A 15,816-nucleotide genomic window follows, 5' to 3' on the forward strand; every position below is an offset into this window, starting at 1 on the left:
TCTGTGAGAAGTTAGATTCACCCTTTATTAAAGTGGCTACTGAAGCAGAAACATAAAGGCTTTCTTTATCATGCGTGCCTGCCATTTATTCACTCACAGCAGAGAGATTGAAGTAGTAGGTCTGATGTGAGCTACAAGATGAGCTCTGTAAAAATAATTTTTTTAAAGCTGTGACTGAAATGTGCGCAGAAAAAAAAGAAAAGAAAAAACGCTTTATGGGAAAAATAACAATGAGTCAGTGAAATTCAGAGAACTGTGATTTGTGAGGCTTTTTTTCACTCAATGTCCTGAAGGAAAAGGTTTTTTTTCAAAGGGGGGGGGACTGTGCCTCACTCTCCTGTAAGATGCAGGGTGCAGTGGCCTGCGTGGAATGCCCTGTAGGGGGTATTTCTTACAGTTAAGCCAAACGATTAGACCCCTTGTCGAGAACCCCACTTATCACAGTCCCAAGTTACCACAGAACTATTTCTAAACCAAAGGTGAGCTTTCATCTTTCGCTCTCATCAGTTTGATTCTACGTTGGCGTGTTTGTATGAACTGCCCAGGGAAGCTGAGCTGAAAGGATTTGGCCTCCCGTGTTCCGGGGCTTGTTTATGATATCCACGCCAGGGTTTAAAGCAGGGCCACCTAGACACAGCCTCCAGGCCAGCCTTTTGCTGCCTGTTTGCGGTGATTTGGGATTTGTGGAATGGGAAGTGCAGAGCTCCGGGACAGGATGTGGAGTCACTGCAGGATCGTACAGCCCCCCTACTCTTGGCATAGCTGGCGTGCGCCTGCATGAGCGCCTCGTCTCTGGAGAAGATACACTGTAGAACCGGATCGCTTTGTGGCATCTGGAAATCTCAGTGTTCCCGAGCCCTCTACGTGAGAGTAAGTCTAAACCCAGGTACGTCGATTTATGCGACTTCTACGCATCTTTTGCTTCGCACCAACTCACAGAAACAGTTTGTTTTTATCGCCTTCTATTAGCTGTTCTCGCAAAGAGTTTCAGGATAATACAGATGCTGCCAAATCTTATCTTCTCACTTATATTAGACACATTTCAGTGTGATTTATAGGTGAAACTGCAGTTGGTGCAAGTCTTTTGTTCAGTGCAGACAGCCTTGGGGGTTAACTTAATAACAGAGTGCTCTTTCCCCCCTCGTGCTGTTGTTTTGCCTGCCCGGACACGCACTGTGTGTCTGTGTGCCTCTGTGTTTTCAATATAAAGGTGAGCACCTTTACAGTAACTATGAAATGCTCTGTGCCATTTTATCTATTTTTAAACTCTGGTTTGTTGATGTAACCTCATCTTCTCCTCTTCCTCTCCACACAGATTCAGGTGATGGCTCACCTCTGGACTCTCCTGTCAGCAGGCCTGCTGCTGATGTCCATGGCTGAACCTCTGAGCAGCCCTGAGGAAAATGACAACGAAGTAGTGAAACACACAGTGTTCACTAAGAGCCAGGCGAGTGGTTTAGGAAAGCTTCTTACATGTATGTTAGTCTGACAGCATCAGACTATAAATAAGTCTCAGCTTGTTGCCTTTTCCTGCTGCAGACCCAGGTGAACGAGAGTGCACTCAGAAATGTCAGTGAACCAACACCAAGCCACACACCTACAACCTGTGAGTTTTTTGTTTTTTTGGTCATTTTGACTTTTGTTGTGTTTATTTTTTCTCTCTTTTGTTGTGCTCTGTCTTACATTTCAGCATTTTGCACCATCCTTTCAGCAGCTCCCTCTTTTTCTTTGCATTAGCAGCTCCTTTGACTACCACAACTTCCCCAAACTCTAGCCTTGCTCCACAGTGTCCAGGAAACCAGCTGATGCATGAGAGCAGCAATGTCTGCATCTGTCCATCCATCATGGTAAAGGATGGTGACAACTGTACTTGCCCCAAGGGCTTCACCTTGGGAGGAGCAGCCGAGTGTAAAGGTGAGAAGTCATCAAAACTGGGAAAGTGCTTTTCGTAGAATTGGAATATCACAAAAAAAAAAAAAAATACTCCGTTTTGGAAAATATTAATCTGTGTCACGGTTGTGTTTAAACTTTTAACTGTACTGCGCAAATTTTCAGAAGCGTGAGTGACGAGAAACAAGCTACCAGTTGATCTAACTGCAGTATAATTTATTTACAAAACTTTAGCATTTAATATTTCAGCGCTGTGTTATATATTATTCATATATTTTTTGTCAGCTTGACAGCACCATGTAAAACTGCAGGTGTCTGAGTTAGATTAAGCGTATTATCTCTGTTGGACAGATGTTGATGAGTGCGAAGGAGAGAGACCAGGACCATGTGGCCTCCATGCCAGCTGCATTAATAACCCCGGCTCTTACTCGTGTAGCTGTCTCCGTGGTTACCTGATGGGTTCTGAGGGGTGCCAGGGTTCGTCAACCTCTGTGTGTGTCTATCTATTTGTGTGTGTGTTTGTGGGGAAAAAAGAAATGTCCGATGCAGGTTTTCAGAAATTTTTCACAGAGCCTCTTTAGTACGATCATAATTTACGTGTTTCTTACGGGTCTTGCAGATGTTGACGAGTGCGCTTTGGCCGCTGTGACAGGCCTGCAAGCCTGTCAAGGCGAGGCTGAGTGCAAAAACACACCTGGCTCCTTCACCTGTTCGTGCCCTGAGGGATATGTGATGACTACAAATGGGCGAGGCTGTGTAGGTGAGGTTAATGTTGAAGTCTGGTGTGCGTTTTGATAAAATATGCATGTACATCCAAACGTATAACAGCATAAAATACAGGCTGACACACTACATCATAACCCGGGATGATTTAAATGTTTGCATCTGTTAAACTTGGCCATTTTTCTTACAATTTATTGGTGTTACTCCCCTGTAGATGTGGATGAGTGCGGCTTTGAGGAGCTGTGTCGCCGCGAGCTGGGAAATGTGTGCGTTAACACTCCTGGCAGCTTTTCATGCCAGTGCCAGCTGGGCTTCAGAGCAGAGACTTCTGCTTGTGTCGGTAAATCATTAAACATCACCACGACTGAAAAAGGCTGATGTCCAGATTTGATCTGGTGTTTTGAATTTTTAACATACTTCGTTTGAGTTTCTGCAAAGTAAGAACTTTGTCTGACAGAAAGAAATGCTTTGCAGCAAGATACAGCTTCATTCTGCTGCTTTGCCTGCTTACATATGCTCCTGTCCCTCTTTCACCCTAACGTTAAGGGCTGATTTCCTCTTTTTTTCTGTAAGAAAAAAAAAAAGTCTGTTCTCTTTCTTTTCGACTTCTTTGCACCCCTGGTCCTCCAGCACGTCCTGTGTGCCCAGGCTACTCTGTGTGCCAAGGTGTGATGTGCCTCCTGTGCCTGCTTTTCATGGCTGAAATTTTCATAGTAACATCTGCGCTGTGTTTGATTAGGTACTATGATTTTACCACTACTGTCAGAAAGTAACAATGTTAAATGGACTAAAGGGGAATTAAAAGAAGAAAAAGAAGTAATCTATTACCACAGCTTCCCAAAGTGGTTCAGTGACAGTTATTTAAAACAAGGTTGTTGACATGAAAATGACTTCGTACCTTTGTTGCTTTCCAGTAAATTAAGGAAGTGCTTTGCAGGAATTAAATTTCCTTTTCTCTAGATGATATAATTTCTAATTGCAAATTGTGTCAACAATGCATAGAAGAAGAAGTCATATGTTGGATCCATATGTCACTAAATTATTCTGTCCTTTTGTCTCTGTCCCAGATGTGGATGAATGTATAGAGAGTCCCGCGGTGTGTGATGGTCGGAGTGTATGTGAGAACACGCTTGGGAGCTACAAGTGTGTTTGTCGACCGGGTTACCGGGGAAACGGCACACACTGTGAAGGTAAGCAATTAGTGCTGACGTCCCTCCGTGGAAAACTCTGTTTCCTGTGGACGGGGTCAGCTTCCTTGTGTGCGCGTGTTTTAATGCTTGCTGTTATCCCTTCCATTAAAATTATCCCAAGTGGTAGTATAAGCTTTACTGAATAGAAATGAACTAGCTCTCTGTCTGTCTTCAGATGAGAATGAGTGTGTATCTGGTGGTCACACGTGTGACGCCAACGCTCGGTGCGGTAACATCATCGGGTCATATTTCTGTCAGTGTTACCAGGGCTTCAACGGCGATGGACACTCTTGTTTTGGTGGGTAAGGGGTGTGTGTGTTTGTTTGTTGTTACCCACTTGTATCATGCAAGCATTACTTTCTCTGTACGAGCATTACATGTGTTTGTTTACAGACATTGATGAGTGTGTTGTGAACAATGGTCACTGTGAACACAACTGCACCAATGAGCCAGGAAGCTACAGCTGCCAGTGTGCCTCGGGTTACCAGCTGGACCCGGACGGACACAGCTGCACAGGTAAAAGGCAGGCTGTAGTAGGATGTTATTAAAGTAGGCATGAGTAAGCATGACTTTTTCTTATGTTTCTTTAAAAAAAAAGTAGTTTGACATTTTAGAAAATAGGCTTCTTGCTTCTTTCTGTGGGTTAACAGTTGTACAACTTTTATTATTGTGAAATGTGTTCTATAAATAATCATATTCGACTGTTTTGTGGATCTAGTGAAAAAGTAAGCACACCCTTAATGTAAATACTAGCTAGTTCCTAGGATGTTACTCCGTAATGCACAGTGCCACATTTCTGTCAAGCACCATGGTGGATGGTGCTTGACAGTTGGTATAAGTGAGTTGATGATTTAGGCTTGTTTTGCAGCCGCAGGACCTGGGCACCTTTCAGTCATCGAGTCGACCTCACAGCTAAAGCTTGGCTTGGTCATGAAACAGGGAAATGATTCCCAGCAGAACAGCAAGCCTACAACAATGGAGAGAAAAGGAGAGAATTGAGGTGCTGAAATCAAGTTATTGCTGCTAACAGTGGTTCTACAAGCTGCTGAATAATGGGGTGTGCTTACTTTTTCACTTGACTGCATAGAGTCATGTGAAAATTTTATTTGCCACATGATTGTGTCTACCTGTTCCCCTCTGCTTATTCTCTAAAGCTCCATATAATCCAAGTATTGGGTATATTGTTTGCATTAACTCTAAAATGTGGGCTTTGCTACTGTCAGAGGAGTTTATTTTAATGTTATTGCGACCAAAAGTAGTCCAGGACAAAATTCAGAAATTTAGGATGACCTCTGGCTGATGACATAACACCGTCCAAACCAAACAGATTAAGTGAAACAAACGGGAACGGCAGCAGAATAGATAAGGAACTACAGCTATGGATCAAGACCTCTGTTATTATTATTATTATTATTATTATTATTATTATTGTTATTGTTATTGTTATTGTTGCACAGTCTGTATATGTCAAATCTGATGTCATACACATTTTTATTAGGTACTTGCATCATAGTTTTGCTTGCAGTAAATGTATGAAACTGCTAAAATCTCACAGTGCATGGCTGTGAGACCTTTAAACTGCCTTTATTATTGATGAGTGAAGTAAAACAAACTGCAGTCTAAAATGTACTGCACCACACACCATACCAGCCAATCAGATGGGCAGTACAGTAGTTAAAATGTAACTGTCCTCTTCATTTTCATCAGTTACACACAGTAACCAGTTAAATTGAAACCTAAACACAGCTGCTGTATTTCTTCTTTCTAATAATCCCAAATTTGCATTGAAATAGAGAGGAGGTTATAAGGTCAAGTCATAGTGCGGCTAGTCAACAGAGGGCAGCAAAGATCATCTCTGTGGGCTTCTGCATCATTCTCAAAAGACATAGGCATTGTTGCTCTCTCCATTCAGTCACTCTGCACTTAGCTGGTATTCCAGGTTTGTGCAATTTTGTGCTTATAGAATTTCAAATGTTTCAAAAGTCTAAATGAGTCCTTGTGCAGAATGTATTTCATGTTTTGCCATGGCACAAGAGTAATCTAAATGTTGCTGATCTCTCCAGATGTGGATGAGTGCGTGGCAGTAAATGGGACTTGCGAGCACATTTGCATCAATACTCAGGGCTCTTTCCACTGCTCCTGCAGACCCGGCTACCAGCTGCACATTGATGGCCACACCTGCGTGGGTCAGTCCCTCTTAAACACTCACTGCTGTTTACCCAATCATTTTCAGTCATTTAAACATGCCAAGCATCAGTAGGAATCTGCCATGAATATGTCTTATCTCTTAATTATTTTGGTGCATGTGATTCTGTTTTTTTGTGCATATTTTCTGTGCAGACATTCTGGAAATAGTTGTCCTGAGGGCACATTTTGGAGAATTAGTGAGATGAGAAAACCAGACTGTGAGGAATCTGTTGCATGCATAAGAGAGAGATGTCCAAAAATGATGTTTATGATCTGTGTGTTTCTGTGTGTGGGTTTGTATGCATAGACATCGATGAATGTAAACTCCAGAATGGCGGCTGTTCCCACACCTGCACTAATTCTCCAGGGGGACATACTTGCCACTGCCCCCCTCCTCTGCTGTTAGACATAGACAACCTAAACTGCAGGAGTAAGTTTGATTACAGTCTTTTGTGTACAAAAATATATAATTATTAAAAAAAAACAGAAGGTAGGCACTTCTTTCAAATCTGAATAAAAAAATCTTATTAAGAACTCCTGTCCTGGGGTTTTATCACAGATTTTTCGTCAAGATCAAATCTTTCAGCGTGACATGACACAGCTGAATATATTTCTTTCCTTCTGATCAGCAGTCCAAAACCTGGAAACATTGCTTCTTCTATCAAAAAGAAGAAGCATAGCACCAAATTTCACAATTTAGAAGCTGAAATAGCGAGTTCACTCATTTTACGAGTCTCCTTTAATGTTCAGTATTTCTGTGTACCAAGCTAAAAATTATTATTATTATTTTACCCAAAAAGATGCTACATCCTGTAAGCTGAGAAATGGTGGTTGTGACCATATGTGCACTGTAAGGGCTGAGGGCCATGTTCAGTGCAGCTGTCAAGCTGGCTGGCAACTGGATGAAGACGCGAGGAGCTGTGTGGGTGAGAGTTCATGTTCACTGCCAGCACTTTATTACTACATTACTTTTTGTTTACTCTTGATCGGCTTCAACGTTTCGCTCTGTAAATTAAGCGGAATATTTAATATTTCTGTATGTCTTGGTCTTCTTTGTTTGATGGCAAAGCTACTGTTATGTATGGAAGCCCGTTTCTGCCACACGAAAAAAAAAGTCGAAGCAAAACTAGCAAAAGTGGCCGATGAGTGTAGATTATCCAGACAGCAATTTATTGTTGTAGTCTTTAAGATTGATTAACAAAAAGGCTGAAGAGCCAGAGAGGCTTTCAGAGATTAGATCGGCTTCTCATTTGCGTTGCATTCGCCATGTGATTTCTTTTCATGAAGCTATTCATAAAAAAGGAAATTTGATAGTTTGATAGTCTGTTATGGACTAATGACTCCCTTGAATGAATACATGGCGGGCATGCCTTAGCCAACCATAAATTAAGCAACTGTCATGTAGGTTTAATGTTTAATTGCCCTCCTTCTGTCTTCTGTCATGAGATGTGAACGAGTGTGAAGACTTCACTAATGGAGGCTGCGAGCAGCTGTGTGTGAACCATCCTGGTGGGTTTAACTGCACCTGCAAGGAAGGCTATATAATTAGAAAAGATGACCCCACCAAGTGTCAGCGTGAGTCAAACATAATACATCTTATGTAGTGTTAAGGACTTTTTAAAAATCTAAAAATAGATTTATTTCAATTCCTTCACTTATCTTTATTAGCCTCTCTGCCTTTCCAGCTGTGTGCGACCCCCCTTGTCAGAACTATGGAGTGTGTGTTGCCCCGAACATTTGCGACTGTCCTCCAGGCTATCCTGGAGTGGGCTGCTCAGGTACAATAAACGTTACACATAGCATATATATAATTAAAATGTTTTTTCACAGGAATATAGACTGTGCAGATTAAATTAAAGTTAATTTGTGTCTCTTTTTTGTGCACTTTTGGTGTCCTTTGAGGTTAGAATAAGGTTTTAATGCAAAGAGGAGTATTATAGCCCTTTTCGTTGCATGTTTCAGCCATGTGCTCCCCGCCCTGCGCTCATGGAGGTACCTGTATGCGCTGGAACGAGTGTTTGTGTCCTCGTGGCTGGACAGGAGCAGGCTGCCACACAGGTACACTGCCTTTGGGGATCATTAAACACTCCCACTTGGCTGAGGCATGACTGTGAAAAGAGAGGGACAGGTGTTACATCAAATAAAAAGAGTGGACAGTGTTTAGAGAAGCACTGTTTACATCAATGTGTTGCCCAGAAAATGCTTTTAACACAGAGGCTGACATATATCCATGCATGTATAAATGCATGTGCACAGGTGACGTGTGTGTCACAATGCCGTTTTCTTCTGGATTTGATTGTTAGCTTTGTGTTACGCCCCCAGTCTAGGCGGGTGGAGACGCACATAAAGGTTGGAAGAGAGAGAGACAAATACCCGCCCTGGTTCCCAAGCCAAACATCCAAAAACCAGTTGTGAGTAAAAAAGTGATTTTATTAAAGGTGATGAAGCATAGCTCCAGGGTGAACCCAGGCCAAAACAATAAACAAAACCAACTAAATCCCACCAGAGAAAACTAACTAAACCCTATGAAAGAAATAAAACAAACAAATGACAATACTAACCCTCGCTCCCTAACCCGGAAAACAGGAGAAAACTGTTCCAAAGAAAAAGGCGGCTCACCCCTTCTGCTTCAGCCTATAAGTGCCTAAGCACTAAGTTAACACACTAGGAGCTGCTCTCACCGAACACGCTCACACAAATACACAACAAAAGGTATAAGCTGGAAACCAGGGCCAGGACCGCGTCGGCTGTCAAACCGCCGCCGCTTCTCTCTCTCTCCCGGAGCTGTCAGAGCGGCTTTTGAACGTGGGCACGTGTTCCACGGGCCAATCAGCCGCTCGCTACTCTTCATTAGAGGATGGACCTGCAAAGAGTCTAAAACACAGTAGAGAGACAGAACAAGACAGCACACAGTGGTCATATGGCCGCAGCCGTAACACTTTGACTTTTCTTCATGTCTCTTCCCCTTTCTCAGCTGTGTGTGAGTTGCCTTGTGCTAACGGGGGTCGCTGTGTGGGACCTGATACCTGCCAGTGTCCCTCTGACTACACTGGCCCCCAGTGCCTCTTGCGTGAGTAACATAATACAATAAATGAATTATCCCAGGTGTGTTGGCACCACTGAGATTTACCCGTCCACCTGCCTCCAAACTGTTTCTGGTAAAATATGGGCTATAGTATGGCAGAAAAACAAAAAAAGCATGAACACATTTTTCTGCACAGACTGTGTGTTACTACATCATTTTGCTTTTTGTAGCCCTTTGCACTCCTGCCTGTCAAAATGGGGGAAGATGTGTGGACGTCAACAAATGCACATGTGTTGGTGGATGGCAAGGAGCTCGATGCCAGATAGGTGAGATCAGTCATTCTGTGTTACTGTATCTCTGTGTAGCTTTTGCTGTATAATTAAAATATATTCAGACTCAAAAAATATGATTAAACCATGTTTACACAGTAAATTACAAATTATCATGGATGTAATTTTAACAACCACTTATGTTTATTTAAAAAAAAAAAAAGGTAATATAAAGCTTCTCATGTCTTCGGATGACTTTGCTCTATGCAGTGAGTTTGATTTGCTTCTGTGCAGCAGGAGGCTTTATCCTGCTAAAGGCCCGAAGGCCTTCAAAGTGTGATATTGGATGTGAAATTAGATGTTGACACCTGTGGATGCAGCAAGGTTTCCCATGGTTTCTTCTTCTCCCTGTTGCTTGCTGTTTGTTTCCATTGTTGCACTACTCTATCGTTGTTGTTGTTGTTGTTGACCAAATAAGATGAGATAATGTCTTTTATTCTAATGTGCTTATGGGTGGAGAGAAGCAATCATTTGACATATTTCTGGACTCTTTCTCTTATATTTGAAACCAGACACCGACAAATATGCAGTGTTTAATGTTCCATCCTGTTTTGTCACCTGGCATTTCAGAGCATATTCAGTAATTATTGAAAATCTGCACATTTTTCTTCTGTGTCAGTGGTGTAGAGCTAAGCCCTGCAATCACAACATGCTATGGTGTCTGCCAGTGCATAGCTTCATAATCAACATGTTTCTAATGTCCAGACTTTCATCTGGAGCTTTTATTTCTCTAATCAGTAACAGTGTTTTTAAGTGGAAAGAGAATTAATGTCATTACTGTCACGGTCCCTGCCCGGCCGGCCCTGCAAGGCTACATGTGTTTTGGTTTTGCTCTCTTTCTCTCATCGCTCTGCCTGGGTGGAGCTCACTGCGAGCTTCTGCTTTTGTCCCACGCACCTGCTTCTAATCACGCGCCGGTGATTCATCATCATGTTCCTTGGCCACTTCTTAAGGCAGAGGCTCTAAGCTCCACGTCGTTAGACTATTGAGTTTGACATGTGGGTTCTAGTTTCTTCGTGTGTTTTCCTATTCGTTACTTTCGTCTTCCTGTAAATAGATTCTCCGGACCTGCCCTGTTACCCCGAACTTTGGAACATTGAGCGTGGATGTTGGCAGTTTGGAGTGGCGTGTGTGTGGGATTTCCCGAGCAGAGCGAGCGAGTTGAGCGTGTGGAGCAGTGATTTGGCGTACGAGTGAGAAGGACCTGTTTCCCTTCCCTGAACCTTCCCATAGATCTCTGGCTTATCACCACCTGTATATATTCTGCACCTGGTGTTTTTGTGTGAATGAAGAACTGTTAACTTGTGACTTTCAGTCTGCACCTGATTCTGATCCGCTTCCCGTGACAATTACATCCCTTTGGCTATAGTCACATATTCATTCCTACAAGAACACACAGAAGAAGTTGCTCCATACTTATAAGCGGAAACACCGTCCAGCTTTTTGTTCTTACACTGTTGTTGATAAATGTATGTTCTGCTCATTGTGTAATTTATAACTGTCCAAATACTCTAAATAATCTATGCTCCAAGTTTAGTAAGAAGACTTAATGTGTTTGGATTTATGCATTCTTTTTTTTCTGTCTTGATCAGAGCCTGTTGTGTGCCAGAAACCTTGCAAAAATGGTGGCGTGTGTGTGGGCCTCAACCGGTGCCGCTGTACCAAAGGTTTCACTGGAGAGCTCTGTGAACAAGGTTAGTCCATGAGTGCGGAATAATGTGTACATATACAGTACGTGTACAAAAGATGATCCTGTGTGCTGTGTCTGCAGCGGTGACTACACCCTGTGTGCCACCTTGTCAACATGGAGGCACATGCAGCCCCCACAGCACTTGTACCTGTCCAGAGGGCACTGCGGGCCTGCACTGTGAGAGACTGTGAGTATCAATAACTTCTACAGCATCCATACACAACATATCTCACAGAGTGAAGTGCTTTAATGGGGTGATATGGTACTATTAGGTCTTTAGATAAGATGAGGTCTGATTATTCAAGACCTTGTATTTTATGAGAAGGATTTTAAATTGAATTCTGGATTTAACAGGGAGCCAACGAAGAGAAGCCATATGAGAGAAATTTGGTTTCTCTTTCTAGTCCCTGTCAGTACTCTTGCTACAGATTATTGTATCAACTGAAGGCTTTTCAGAGAGTTAATAAATCCATGGTCAGATGCATGTCTACTCCAAGAAACTCAGACACAAAAAGTACAGCATTAAAGTCACTGCAATTTCCCCACATATTCGCAGCTAATTATAACACTGCTGCTATTTTGAATAACAACAGAATTAATTTCTCTCACAAAACTACAATCACAGAAAGACCCAGGAAGAAGATTTGTACTTATCAGCATTTATATTGAAAACATTCCCCTCAAAATTGCTTATTTAATTGACCTCAATAAAGATGACACCCAGCACAGAACTCATCATACAATAGGAAGAGACTTTAACTCTGTGCTGGACTTAAAAAATAAATAAAGATAAATAAAATACCTGAGGCAGTACTCAAACCTTGCCATTAACTTGGTCGGGTGGGGGCCCCGTGGGGCTGGGTCATCCTGGGGGTGTGCCCTGGTGCCCTGGTTATGCTGGCTAGTGTCCTTCCTGGGGTTTGGGTCTGTTTGCTGTCACGCGGATCCTCCAGTGTTATGGGGTCCTCTTCCAGCTTGTCTGTGCTACAGCCTTGATGCCACCAAATCACCTCCACACAGGCAATATTAAATATCTCAGATTAACATTTCCCCCAAACTTTAAGAGTTGTTTAGCTTCAGTTAAACTCTGTCACTCAAAGTGGTACAAGATGATTTACATTGTTGGTCGAACCTCCCTATTTTCCTTTACAAACAAAATATTAATCTTACCTAAAATTAATTAATTTTAGGGGACCTAATTTGTCCAAACAGAACCTGGTGCAAATTTCATAATTCGACATTATCAATATTCTTTTTGGAAAAACAAACCTCCCCATATAAAACTCAGCATTACAACAAAATCGAAATCTCAGGGAGGATTAGAAATCCCAAAATTTGAGTTTTACTAGCTTGCAAATTAGCCCCAATGCATCAATCAGTGCCTTGAAGTAATTAAACAGTAATAAACACAACAAACCAACAGGACAAAACTAAAATCATATGCAAAAGAAAGTTTTCACAGGACTCTGTGGACACAGAAATAAAAAAGTAGTAGCCTGGTCCTGTTAATCTATTGCCCTTGATTAACAGCAAGCGTTGCCAACTCTATAAGAGCTGAAGATTTGGCAGTTTGCTTGTCTGGAGCATTCAGGCATGTGTTAACACAATGCCACAAACTTCCCAGGAGTTATAGAAATTCATACTGAGGTCAGTCTGTGCATTTCTCAGAGAAATTGCAACAATCCCAAGAGCTACATCTTGGGTGCTTTAATGGGGTGATACGGGTACTATAAGGTCTTTAGATAAGATGGGGCCTGATTATTCAAGCCCTTAAAATTTATGAGAAGGATTTCTTACATAGAGAGAAATGTATTCCTCTTTATGTCTGTGTTTCTTCAAAAAGTACATGGCAGCATGGCTTAGGTTTGCAAAGTTGCATCTGAACAAACCAGAAAACTTTTGGAACAATGTCCTTTAGACAGACGATTTCAAAGTGGAAATATTTGGCGATAATGCACCACTTTTGACATAACAATCACAGTATATCAGAACAAACACCTGATACTGTCAAGCACAGTGGTGCAGAGGTGACGATTTCACCATAAACTTCCCTGTGTACCAAAGTGTTCTAGGGTCAAATGTGAGGTCATCTGTTGTTCTCAGTTGTTTAGGTACAGCAACTTACTGCAGTACATGTCTTGTGTTTATTTGTGTCCTAGGACGTGCCCAGTGGTCACTACAATAGTGAGTATGGCTCGAGGGGTGAGGAAAGCATTTAGGGAAAGCTACGTTGACCGCTGTGGACCCTTCGGAGTTCAGCTTTGTACTAAATACAGGTTAGCTGTTTTTCCTCCTGCATTCTCCAACACTAATTCATGAAGTATCTGGCAGCAGTTGCAGTTTTTCCTAATCACAAGATGGTTTAATTTCCTGTCAAAGAAATGAACTTTCAAGAACTTTACTGTCAGCTATTCTTTATGTAATTACTTTCGCCCTTAACTGGATTAAGTAAGCCATGAAGGTATTTTTAAAGGGTTTCCAATAACGCAATGAAAAGTGAGGCATGACTGAATTTAAGAGGTGCAAATTATTTAACATATGTTAAAGGTTGTGTTAATCCAGTTTGATTAGAATACAATATTACACAGTTGTGTGATTGTGGTTGTGTTTCCAGGATAAACCAGGCACGTGTATACCTGCAGGCCTACAGGGTGGGCTACAAAATCCAGTGTCCACAGGGGAAGAGCAGATAAGCAGCGCTGGATACAGTGAAAGTGGTTTGTCATAAGAAAATGTCATCCTCCAGACAATCGTTTGGCCAACACAGGAAGATAGAAATGGACTGACGTAACATCGTATGTAAAGTGCTGAGGGTGTTGCAGCTTCTCTGGGAGAAGTCTTACCTGATTGTCAGCCCCTGTGTTGAAATGAAAATACACTTCTGTCATTAAGAAGGTTTATAATGTCTATGAAATCATGTCAGCGATGGAATAAAAATATAGACAAGAAATATTTGAAGATGAACTCTCACACAAGCACGCTAAGTAGATGTTCGAACGGGACAGTTTTTGAGTATTTCTGTAGTCATCTCAGAACAGATCTCATAACAGCAGCAGTTTTATTGTAAGCCATGTTATCACTGTAGTACTGATAATCAACCTTTTATGAAATAAGCACAAGTTCAGTGTTTAGTTTGAAATTCCTGTAAAACATTAATCAGCTTGAAAAAGTGAAAATCATGATTTTCCCAACATGTTTGTTTTGAACGTATATTCAAACGAACCCAGTCGCCTCCGTGGCTCGGTTACTACTCAGATAGCTAACATCCTGCCTGTTTTTTGTTTTGAGCTCTACTCATGTTTTTTCTCTAGATTAACAATGATAGCGACATAAAACATGCCTAAAGTGACAAATTCAAAATAAACTATTGCCTATATTACTGCTCCTTCTTTTGACAAAGGAAAGCATGTGTTTTATTCTCCTAACTGATCAAAACTCCTAAAAAAAAGAATTAAATCAATAATTTTTTGGGGATATCTGTGAAGTGTAGCAGAGGAAAGTGGGGAGAGGGCATAAACCCAGACGAGGCGTTCACCATCAACTTCTGTGTGTACCAAAGTATTTTAGAGTCAAATGTGAGGCTATCTGTCTGACAGATAAGGCTTGGCAGAAACTGGGTCATGCAACAGGACACTAATCTATAACAGAATGGCTATAAAAGGAAAGAATCAAGGTGTTGCAATGGCCTAGTCGATGTTGAGACCTGAACTTGACTGAATTGCTGAGGCGGGACAGATCTATGCTTAAACGAATCCCTGCAAACTGAACTGAAGCGACACGGCTGGCCTCTGAGTGCTTTGACTGACAGCTGGGTCATCACAGACCCCCATGGTTGATTGCCACCTGCTAAGCTTGACCTCTGCGAATATTGAACTGGACCTATCGACTGTGGTCTTGGTGCCTATTAGTGTCTATTAGGGCAAGTAATAAAGCCTTCTGCAAGGAACAGCTCATCCAAGAAGTCTGTGCTCTATTCTGTTCCATGCAGATTCAGATTCAGCTTGCTAACAAAAGCAAGCTGAAGCTGCTTTAAATATGGTATGGCACTAATGTATGGCATTAAATATGGTCAATGTTTGTGTTTTTTTAAATATATTTTTTATATTGTTTTTTTTATATTTGATCAAATCTTGCAAAAAAAGATTTGTTTTGGAAGTTTACACACAGATGCAAGTGATGATTACTGAAATATTCCATTAACAGTAGTTAACATTTGACATTATCCACAAGAACTTCAACTGGATCGGCATTTGTGAGAGCATTTATGAATTTAGCAAGGACTTTTTCTATGCAACAAAAAAGAACAGAATAGAATAGAATGCCTTTTATTGTCACTATTCATACACATGTACAATGAGATTCAGAGCAAGTCCTACCCAGTACAGACATGTAGAAAAAAAGAGGCGGGAAGGTGCACAGTTCTGCAGCACTATATACACATCAGCAGTTTCTGTGGCGCTATATAAAAATATTAAAGAAATCAATAGGGTTTTGTATTTACAGTGTGGGGTATTGCATGTAAATTAAATATTGCACAGTAATGATGGTAGTTTGCATAGTCTGTGTATAGAAGGAAGTCCTTGGGGGGTGAAACTGTGTTGTCAGTGCATGTGTGAGTTGAGGGCGGTTATGGCTTTTGGAAAGAAACTGTTCTTGAGTCTGTCAGTCTTTGTACTGATGCACCTGCAACGCTTCCCTGAGGGAAGGTTGAATAGGTCAAAATCAGGGTGGAAGCTGTTCTTGATGATGTTTGTTGTTCTGCTCAGGCAGCGGGAGGTATAA

General features: G+C 41.6%; 1 protein-coding gene across 7 annotated transcripts; it reads left to right on the top strand.

The window, feature by feature from the left end:
• The first annotated feature begins 453 nt into the window (after positions 1 to 453).
• si:ch211-221n20.8 (fibrillin-2) lies at positions 454 to 14,414 on the top strand. 7 transcript variants are annotated; one of them, XM_039606350.1, is made up of 22 exons: positions 464 to 870; positions 1,316 to 1,447; positions 1,540 to 1,606; positions 1,738 to 1,914; positions 2,242 to 2,367; positions 2,510 to 2,650; positions 2,828 to 2,953; positions 3,681 to 3,803; positions 3,979 to 4,101; positions 4,197 to 4,319; positions 5,867 to 5,989; positions 6,298 to 6,420; positions 6,791 to 6,916; positions 7,437 to 7,565; positions 7,676 to 7,768; positions 7,953 to 8,048; positions 8,965 to 9,060; positions 9,246 to 9,341; positions 10,937 to 11,038; positions 11,116 to 11,221; positions 13,194 to 13,310; positions 13,649 to 14,414. In XM_039606350.1, the coding sequence occupies exons 1-22, from the start codon at positions 778 to 780 to the stop codon at positions 13,725 to 13,727; spliced, it is 2,517 nt and encodes an 838-aa protein (XP_039462284.1). In that variant the 5' UTR covers positions 464 to 777; the 3' UTR covers positions 13,728 to 14,414. The 7 variants fall into 7 exon arrangements, 5 of the variants coding, with proteins under 5 accessions (XP_039462286.1, XP_039462284.1, XP_039462285.1 ...); XM_039606351.1 differs by having other exon boundaries at positions 1,741 to 1,914; XM_039606353.1 differs by having other exon boundaries at positions 466 to 886.
• Positions 14,415 to 15,816: the final 1,402 nt, after the last annotated feature.

The sequence above is a fragment of the Oreochromis aureus genome, linkage group 23 (genome assembly GCF_013358895.1).
Source record: "Oreochromis aureus strain Israel breed Guangdong linkage group 23, ZZ_aureus, whole genome shotgun sequence".
Classification (NCBI taxonomy): Eukaryota; Metazoa; Chordata; class Actinopteri; order Cichliformes; family Cichlidae; genus Oreochromis; species Oreochromis aureus.